A 10609-nucleotide genomic window follows, 5' to 3' on the forward strand; every position below is an offset into this window, starting at 1 on the left:
CCGAAGCGGGATATCCAGCCGGTCAGTAGGGCTCGTGCCACTGTGTCGGCTGTGATGTCCGGGATGGGGATGGCTTCTGGCCAACGGGTAAAACGCTCGACTGCAGTGAGGCAGTATGTGTAGCCTCCTGACGTCGGAAGGGGTCCAACAAGGTCTATGTGGACGTGAAGAAATCTGGCTGACGGCGTTGTAAAGTCGCCCAGTGGAGTGATTGTGTGGCGGGAGACTTTGGAGCGCTGGCAGGACTGGCAAGCAGGTGCCCAGGTGCGGCTATCCTTCTGCACGCCTGGCCACACGAATCGCTTTGCGACCAGTTTCCCTGTTGCTTTGATCCCTGGGTGCGACAGATCATGGACAGACTGGAACACATCGAAACGAAGAGGAGCTGGGATGTACGGCCGAGTTTTCCCGATAGAGGTATCGTAGTAGATGGACACCGTGGTACCGGGAATGGTAGCTTTTCGAGCCGCAAAGCCTTGTTTGACTGCCGAAGTGATTGAAGCTCGTCGTCACTGTCCAGCGATGCGGCCAATGCGTCGTAGGATATGGCGCCGTGACGGAATCGACGCGGGAAAGCTCGTCGGCAATAACGTTGTCCTGTCCCGAGATGTGTCGTATGTCAGTCGTGAATTGTACTATGAAATCCAGGTGGTTGAATTGCCTTGGTGAGCATTTGTCCCTTTTCTGCTGGAAAGCGTAGGTGATAGGTTTGTGGTCCGTGAAAATGCTGAAGTGGTGCGCTTCCAGCATATGGCGAAAGTGTTTTACAGCCTCGAAGATTGCCAGCAGCTCGCGGTAATACGCACTGTATTTTTGCTGGGCCGGGTTGAGTTTCCGTGAGAAGAATGCCTGGGGCTGCCAGGCGTTCTTGAGGCGTTGCTGTAGCACGGCACCCACGGCGGACGTGGAGGCATCTGTGACGAGTGCAAGTGGCGCGGATGGGTCGGGGTGAGCCAGTAGTGTGGCGCGTGACAAACTCGCCTTGCACCCTTCGAAGGCCCAGTGAAGCTCCGGTGTCCAATTGATAGGGTGGGAGCCCTTGACCTTGGGTCCGGAGAGGACGTCGTGCAGTGGTGCCTGGTGTGCTGCCGCGTGGGGAAGAAATCGCCTATTGTAGTTCAGCATGCCCAGGAAACGGCGGAGTTGACTGGAGGGAGGTTTTGGGAGGTTGACATACTTGGAGGTGGGTCACTCGTTCTTCCAGCGGTTGGGAGCCTTCGGCGGACACCTTTTAACCGAGGAATGTGATCTCAGGTACTCGGAAGACACACTTGGCCGGGTTGATGAGGATCCCATACTTCTGCAGTCGATCGAAGAGTGCCCGTAGGTGTTGTAGTGTTCCTCTAGAGACCGGGAGAAGATGAGGATATCATCCAGGTAAGCGAAACAGAAGTCGAGTCCCCGCAGAATGTCGTCCATGAAACGTTGGAAGGACTGTGCGGCGTTGCGCAGGCCGAAGAACATGAAGGGGAACTCGAATAGGTTGAATGGAGTGGTGATGGCCGTCTTCTGTATATCACCGGGATGGACGGGAAATGGTTATTAGCTCGTACCAAGTCGATTTTGGAGAAAATGATACAGCCATGGATCTGGTGTAAGTAGTCATGGATATGCAGGACTGGGTAGCGGTCAGGGATTGTCCGGGCGTTTAGTGCTCTATAGTCACCGCAAGGACGCCAACCGTTGTCTTTCTTAGGCACAATATGTAGTGCCGAGGAGCGTGAACTCTCTGATCGACGAGCTGTACCATCCCGCAACAGGGTTTCGAACTCGGGTTTTGCGATTACTAGTCGGTGCGGTGCCAGTCGCCGTGGTCAGCAGGTTACTGGTGTTCCAGGTACTGTCCTGATGTGGTGGACGATGTTGCGTCTTATCTCGCGCTGGACTCCTGCTGGGCGGGTCAGGTCCGGGAACTCTGTGAGGAGGCTGTCGATCGGGCTGTTGCTGCTGATTGTCTTTACACTGGGCTCAGTGCGTTGGCCGCTGATGCCGGGGCTGACAGAGTCGTGACCCCTTCTAGATTGTGGTTGTTCCAACAGTCCAACAGAAGACCGAAATGTGACAGGAAACCCACGCCGATGATAGGATGCGGGACATCGGCCACCACGAAGCGCCACGTGAATTCTCGGCGTAGGCCCAAGTCGAGGCTGAGAGGCAGCCAGCCGTATGTGTGGATGGTAGTGCCATTAACCGCGCACAGGTCATAGTTGTTACGCTCCATGAGTCGATGGACGAGCCTGGGGGGTATACACAGAGGTCCGTACCCGTGTCGACTAGGAACTGCCGTTTGCTGACTCTGTCCTTTATGAAGAGGCGGCCTGTTATCGTAGCATAGACATCGGCCGCCGATGATGTCCGCTGCGTCAGTTTCCCTGCAGGGCGGAATACAGTTTTGTGCCCGAGGGCCGAAGCGGCCGGGCCGTCGGAAAATGAAGGCGGGGCGGGAACATTTTCGACGGGAGCCTCTGTTTCTCGGTTTGTTGTCGGACTCCCTGAAGTGGGGGTGGACGCGGTCCTGTTCGGTCCTGAGTGCAGCCACTTGGCGCGAGAGTTCAGCGATCTCCTGCCGAAGTTCGCAAATGTCCGTGGGTTCATTAACGCTAGCGAGCGTTGGCCAAATTCGACCTCGAAAATGCGGTCTGCACAGAGGTCTGCGGCCTCCAAGTTGATCTCGTTCTGGCCGGCGAGGAAGCTCTGGACGTTGCGGGGTAGCCGGCTGGTCCAGACGCTTCTGATGACGTTATCAGGCACCTCTGGTGCGAGACTTTTGAGGTAACTCAGGAAATGGGACGGCTTACGTTCGCCAAATTCCTCAACCGTGAGGAGTTGCCGGATGCGCTGCTCTGGTAATGGGGATAGCCTCCTCACAAGCTCGGTCCTCAGTAGGATGTAGGGGCCTCGTTTGGTTGGAGAGGTGATAATGTCCTCTACTTCCGATGCGTAACGTTTGTCCAACTGCGAGATCACGTAGCAGAACATCGTCTGCTCGCTACTGATACCGGCCAAAGTGAACTGTGCTTCGGCTTGAGCGAACCAAACTGCTGGTCTTTCGGCCCAGAACGGCGGAAGCCGCACGGCAATTGTTGGTGTCTCTATTGGTACTGGTCTGCTAGTAATACCAGCATCATGTTGTTTTTCTTCCATTTTGTTTTCCTATTCTCGTTTGGTGCATAGTTCGCCTTGTAAAGTATCCATGTGTGTTACGTACTGTTGCAGGAGGTCTTCTATTCGACCGCTGTCCATTATTTGTGTTGTATTGTCAGGGTCACCAATGTGGGAGTCGTTGTATGAAGAGACAACCACTAGTTGAACTGTCCTACAGGATTTATTGCAGCTGCACAGTATACACAGACGGATAACAACAATAGTGAACTGCTTGAACACTGAACTTGAATTGTAGAACCGTAGAAATGTCACTGTAATTCAGTGTATCTTCTTATGTAGCCTAGAGTCGTACATATAGAAAACGGTTACGTAATAGGTACTGCTGTTGCCAGACACCGTGTTTACAAGTTCCCTAGCAACCGCTGTTTACTCGCTTTTGCCTACAACCGTTGTTTACTGTTTGTTGCTAAGCAATGACGCTTGCATTTTCTCACTTGCTTGAGTGTGGGCAGTTCCCACACTATCTTTCGAGCTGTACAAGTCATGAAGCAATCATGAATGCTAAAACGTACCTCGATTGAAACATACAAATTCGCTGAGGTGTTTCGATTGGACAATGGGACACTGCTAGTTGATGTAATAATAGGGAATATTTTCGATTGCAGTTAAGGAAAGTTTGCAGCTGTGCTTAACTAATTCAGCGCTACACCATGAAGGTGTATGGGGGAATTGATGTATAGACATAAATTTTCTTGACCTATTCACTTAATGGATGTGAGTGGTAAGCTTCAACACCCAGCCGCTGTACCCCCGGGGATAGAATCTCACGTAACTCGTTGGATAGGTTGTGGGTCGGCCCAACAGCCAGTCTGGACGACATGGAGAAGTGAAAATATTTTTCCCCACCTGGACTCGAACTCACCATTATATTTGAGTGTTTGTGTATCGCCCCCATCAACTTTTGAATGCCCGAAACACTCTTGGTATGCATACCATTGAACCTGGGCCCCTTCTCAACGACGTCCTTGTTGAATCCCTCCCGTCACTCTTTGTATCTGCACGCATAGCTCCTTATCGTTGATAGGCAACGGCTCGGTTAAAAGGTTACCGCGGCAAGAAACATACGCAACAATAGCAGAATCTTGGATGCGTCGTCTTCTATGCCGTCCATGTTGTATCAAGTAAAGGATTCGATAATTTTTCCCACAGAACTTGGGACGCAAGTCGAATACTTCCATCGTAACCCTGCCAGAAGTAGGCGACGAAAAGGGAACCCAGTGCCTGCGGTTATAACTGCGTCACCCAGTTCCTCTGGGATATATATACTGGGACCTGGCCCTACAAGTTGAGGGAGTTTCGAATCTGAAGCAATAAAATGGGGTCATGAGTCTCGCGGGTCTTGGACTTGAAAATGACTGCGTTGGCGAGCTCCTCATGTCAGAGAGGATGTTACATAAAGATTATGACAGCAAATGTTCAGTTGAAAATAAAATTGCTATACGTGTGTCCTCAATTCCAAATAACTGGCGGTAAACCGCCAGTCGCAAAGTAATTTTGTCTTGACTCTCGGCGAAGAATACATCCCATTTTCAAAACGCTTAAAAGGCTGAAAGAAAACATCGTAATGGGTCCCGAAAGCAAAAATAATTGTGCTGGGTAGGGCCAGCGCCATTTTACTAGACTGGATTGGAAGGAAAAGAGACAATTAATTCTACCCAGAACATCTTATTATATTATTCTACCATCTACGTCTATGTTTTTCCGGTGATAACTTTAGCTATTATTTCATCAAAATCACTAACCAGGATTTACCTTTGTGATCGCAGAGCAGTGGGTTTTATATCACGTAAACAGGTTTCAAAGTATTATTTCGACGAGTTTCAGTTCTACCACCTCCCCCCTTGCAGAAATAAATATCCTCGAGATTCGCAACTGAAAGCATAGATCGAGTTCCTCATATCCTGGATTCATTTCAAAACTTGGTTCGGCGCGCAAGTCAAGCACGGTCCCAGCAGCATTTTAAGTACAACAATTGGTAGCGCTTGAATATCAAACGTCACCATTCCAACGCCCCAATAGGAAACCAGTGTCGACACTGGCATCCAATTGATCCGTGAGTGAGTGCGCGACAGTTATTGCAATTCGATGTTGTACACAACATGAGAAAAAAATGATCTATTAACATAACCTCACAAAAATTCCAGGTGCATTTATTTTTTCGAAGAAAAATTATTTGAATATTCTCATATTTCTTCCAACATACACTGTATCTTTCGTATAACATGTCACGCTTGCCAACTAAAATCCGTATAATTGTAACAAGATCTGTGAAGATCTCAACGCCTACTTTCCTGTTATCAAAAATTTATGATTGCCTTCGGCATGGACCGGATAGAAAACATCGCGTCCAACAGTTTTGCTATTGTTGCTTGCATTCATCGCCTCAAGAACGTCATTACCGAGCCGTTACCAAGCAGAGGTCACCTCATTTTCCTTCATTATTCCGATTGACAGACATCATATCACATTGCTCCACTCTGAAACCCGCTCAGAAATTTGAGAGGCCGTAACGCTGATGTTACTGAGAGGAGGAATTTATGAAGTACGACGTTGAAACGAGCTCAGGTGCCATAATGCACTGTAATGCGAATACCCACTGCCTGGCCACAGCTCTGTGAACATGTTCCAACACACAACATCTCTAGGCCATGTCCGAAATAAGCGCAAGCAACATTACAGAAGGCTTCGTATTACATGTCCGCGGTGACGTCCCGCAGCGGTAAGTGGTGGTCACGTGACACGTGTTTCCTGTGATGCGTGTCCCTTCCTCGGCTATATAATTGACAGAATTCGCTCAAGGTACTTATGACTGAATAACAGCGGCAGAAACACGCGAACAAGCAAGCACAACACGGAGTTCGTAGTTGAAGAAGAACTAGAAGTCGGCATGTGATGATTTAACGTGTGATTAGAAGACATTATTTATGTGTAATATTTCAAGCGTGTGATTCAGTGAGACTTATAGTTCCCGTGTTATAAACCCATGAAGACTAGTGCAGACGGACTGAAGAGAGTAGTCTTGTAGTTACGACCTTGTAGTCGTCCGCCGACTTACAGCTGCACGAATGTCGCTCGAGCGTGAGTTCTTAATCTCAGGATACGGATGCTTCGGATATGTGACTGGAACACACTTCGAGGTTCATGAATGCGGGGGCTCCAGAACACACCGTGTATTGCAGTTTTAATTTAAAGTTTCATTAATGATCAATATTTATATTGTCCTACAAGCCAGCCGCTCCGTCCGCCAACTCGCTACCACTATTGTCGAACACTTCTCTGTTCTGTCTATCTTTCAACAACTGTCCACCTCAGCTCCCTATAACTAAATGTCCTCTCTTTACAAGTCCTCCAGTGGGCATAAAAAACAAGAAATTAAGAGAGAAAGCCAAAGTTCGAGCCGGCATCTGACCTACATTCGCCTTTTTCAACAAGCCCTTAAACTTTTTTAGGTCTTCAAGGCACACGATCAGGGAACTCAATACCCTCCTGGTAGGTCTCGCACAAGGTCAGTTTATGGGTTTATGATACCAGGAGCAAACTGGCGACGTTAGGTACTATAGTGAAACCCTAAGCCTAAGGAGGACAACAGCTGAATTACAACTAGACGGGTTCTGGGAAGGTATCTTGCTGGAGGAGCGTCTCTCATTGTGTTAAACAATGCATAAGATATTCATACCCTTAATTAAATAATTTTGGCGAGGGACGTACGGATACAACCTGTAAGTTAAAAGCAAATCCAATTACCAATCCAAAGCCGCGTCTTATTTACCGATACACGTGACAATACATTCAAGTTTCTAAAACACCGTTTCAGGCAGTCAAATATTATTAAGACTAATATCTGACGATCTCAGAGGTTTCAATCTTGGTATTAGTGGTGGGAGGGATGAATTCAGATTCCTTCAGGTAATATACATGCTATGTTTCATGATGGTCTGTACAGGCGTTCAAGTAATATTGTTGTGACCAAGAAGTCTCTTTTAGTTTGCTACGGTCCCGAACTGGCGCCGGAACGCAGCCCATTATATATTCCCGTCGAAATTTTGACGGCTTCGGGGGGCCCGCGCCGCTTCCTCTTCCTATTCCTCTTCCTCTTCCTCTTTCTGCGATCGTCACCGGCCACGACTTTTCGAACTACGTCTGGAACTTACGCCTTCTGGATTCAATCTTAACTTCCGTCCTTAATGGCTTATACTTAGTTCAACCTTAATTATCCGTGCCTATCGTGGGCCAGATTTTCATGTCTGCTACGATTTCCTGGATGTTCCTCGACCAAGTACCGAGGGACGCCTCTTCTACTTGTAAGCCCACCTGTGTTTCATCAATCTTCTCTTTCAATTCCTTGCGTAGGTCCTGTGTCTTTTCGTCGATACACAACAGGACGTCTTTTACCCGACCTTTAATTGTCGCCTCTAACACCCACTGGATGGAATGTAATGCGACATCCTTTTTTTTTTATGTAGTTCCCTCTTGGCTTTAATTCTTCCTTGAGTGGACACTGTCCTGGTTTCGTGGGTATCCATCCGGGAGATGAGACAACCTCGATGAACCACAAACTTATCATTATTAGCTTATATCCTGCCTTCAATCGTCTATGGGTTGGCGTCTATCTTGGCATCCATCTTTTCTTGGTTGGTTTCCATCTCGGCCATCATTTTTTTCCAGCAGGTGTATTTCTGAAGCCGATACTCAGTAACGGCTGAAGTATATTTACTTATAGCGCAGTTGTTGCCTACGAGCGGGCGTTGTTTATACAGTCATTACTTGGCAAAGGGTCTAAATACTACACTAGACTTACGATCTATAAACATGCCTTGCTACTTGTTTGGTATAAAGACCGCCGTTGCCTCGAGGGACAGTGGTTTTCCAACTTGGCTGACAAATAGCAGTGGTCGCCGACGTCGGTAGCCAACTTATATCTGTTACAGTTTGTCCTTACATTGCTCTTCGGAGACTGGGTAGCCAACTGGTGTCGCGAAAGAGAGTATATCCCAGCACCTCCGGAGTGAAAGCCTATAGCTTTCCCGCTGCACTAACCTGTTCTGTCACGGTATGTCCATACATAACAGATTGTCACGAATTCAGGGTCCTGAACAAAAATAACGGGTTCTGGACTGAATGATTAGATTTATTAATGCCTAATTATACATTAACTCTTAATCACAATCAACTATAGCGCTATCGCTAATCTTCCCATTTCACAAATCACTAGTTGCGAGCATGTTTGTTTCGGTTCTCATGCAGTCGCTACCCGCCAGTCCATTGACGCACTGGATGTTGCCTAGCAACGTTCCCATCACGGACCCAAAAGAAACACAGTCCTACAGTTGACTTCTTCTTATATGTTTCTTGAGTCGTTGCATAGCAACAGACGTCTTATTGTTGCGTGCATGAGTAATATATTTAGCGATCTGGTGAGTAGCAATGGATATACACGTTACCGTACAAATAAACTGTGTGGGGAGAAATCCAACATTTCAATGTTAACGCTGGCGGCACACCTTCCTTCGCACCGTGCTACACACGGTTAAAGTGCGCATACGCTGCAGACTGAAGATTATCTGCACAGATTTGGTCTAGTAGGCCCTTCACTTCACGGCGAGTTTCTTTATGATGTCACACCACCAAACAGTAAGTATTTCTTTACGATGACGCAGCTGTTATCCATCTACCACATTATGTATCGTTATTCGGAAAATGGAAGGAGAGGGTACCACCGAAACATTCCTATGCATGTGTATCTACCAAGCTACATGGCGTCACACTCCAGAGGAGCAACATCTGCTTGTATGCATAAGCACCATGTCAGGAAGAGAAAAATGGCACAGATATGAATCTCCAAGTATTTACGTCGACTCTAGCTTCACAGCCCGGTCGCTTTAACCCCGCAGAAACAGGGCACACAGAGCACACCTGGAGACACTGTTATCTAAGAGAAGAACTGGAACGGAAATCCCAACGTCCGGCCCGCAGCACATACACCGACAGAGATAGCACACAGTGTGCTCTACATGAATGCCGGCCTCCTCACAAACCTCCTGATTGCCATTCCAGGAAGAAGTGTCACCTGATTTTACGTTCAATTGCTCCCCACGACTCAATAAACACGTTGAGAAGAACAACAATACGAGCGGTTTTTTCTCTTCCTCTGTGCTTCGACCGTTACTAGGCAGCAGCCAGCTTGCCTACGGACTTGCTGTGTAGCGATCGTGTGGGAACCCCAACAGACAAGCACGCAACAATAGAAGGGTGTTTTCTATTTGCTCAAGTGTTTATGTACGCTTCGTGGAAAGGGAACCCAATCGAAAATACTCCGCTACATCGCTTTATCGTGAGATGCTGCAGCCACTATCATGCGTGCTATACGTGCCGCTTATCTTCTATTTAATCGAATCATTCTAATGTTATGTTAGAAAACATCGAGTCCTCTACTGTTGCGAAGACACGTTTACTGCAGTATTTCGGCTAGCCACATAGTATCCTGCCCAAATGCTTATTTTCATTCCGTTGTCACAATTTCAATCAAACTTAGTGCGTTTGTTTGGCTATTGTGCAGTTTTGGTGTCTTTTGGTCAGTTATAATATTGTGACGTATTGCGCTATAGAGGACATCCCCTCCCCCGCCAGCGGTGACATACCAATATCGGAGCGCTGTCACTGCTATGGTAACAGGCCAGTCAACACACATCTCCCTCCCCCGCAGTCGTGAAGCGTGGCATTCAGCCGCTACTATGCAACAATAGAGAACTCTCGGCAGCGTTGGCCAACAACGCCTTTGTAAACACGGCGTCATGCAACAGGGGAGTCCGTTCAGCGGTTGTTGCTAGGCAATCGGTAAACACGACGTCACACAACAGTGAAAGCCATCACGTAACATTTCCCTATGTTGTCAGTGCAGAAGCTACATAACAAGAGTATCAGTCAGTAGTGAGTAAGAGACACACCCATCTTCTCGTCACAGAGGATGTTACATAAGGACTATTACCGCAAGAGTTCAGTTGGAAAAAATTCTCTGGTCTAGGGCCTCAAGTTGCCTGATGCCAAGGCGAAATTATTATCGGTAAACCGCCAGTCGTAAAGTAACTCTGACTCTTGTGAGTACTGAGTTCAATTGTAGCGAGTGAATCGTGAACGTGACGAATACCGATAGTGTGAGAAGCTATTGGGAGTGTGTAATGCAGTGACACTGGTATAGCTCCCGTATCGTACTGTGAATAAGTGAAGACCATTGAAGATAGAGTGAACATATTACTGTGTAGGGTTTATAAATTGCGTAAACCCGCAACTGTGTTGTAAATAATTGTAGTTACGATTTGTAGGTTGGTAAATAAAATAATTAACAATCCGAACGGCGTCTTCAGTAGCAAAACCTGTTGCAATATATTGTCACGTGTTGGGTATGTAACGCGACAACTAACTTTACATCGTATTCGATGTAGCGAAT

At 47.5% G+C, this 10609-nt stretch overlaps 1 protein-coding gene across 1 annotated transcript; it reads right to left on the reverse strand.

Annotated features, from left to right (window-relative positions):
- Positions 1–2016: 2016 nt before the first annotated feature.
- On the reverse strand, positions 2017–3144 carry LOC111867851. The gene has a single exon (XM_023858051.1). It carries the CDS (start codon positions 3142–3144, stop codon positions 2017–2019), a length of 1128 nt encoding a protein of 375 aa, XP_023713819.1.
- Between the last annotated feature and the right edge of the window lie 7465 nt (positions 3145–10609).

Source organism: Cryptotermes secundus, unplaced genomic scaffold, assembly GCF_002891405.2.
Source record: "Cryptotermes secundus unplaced genomic scaffold, Csec_1.0 scaffold2579, whole genome shotgun sequence".
Classification (NCBI taxonomy): domain Eukaryota; kingdom Metazoa; phylum Arthropoda; class Insecta; order Blattodea; family Kalotermitidae; genus Cryptotermes; species Cryptotermes secundus.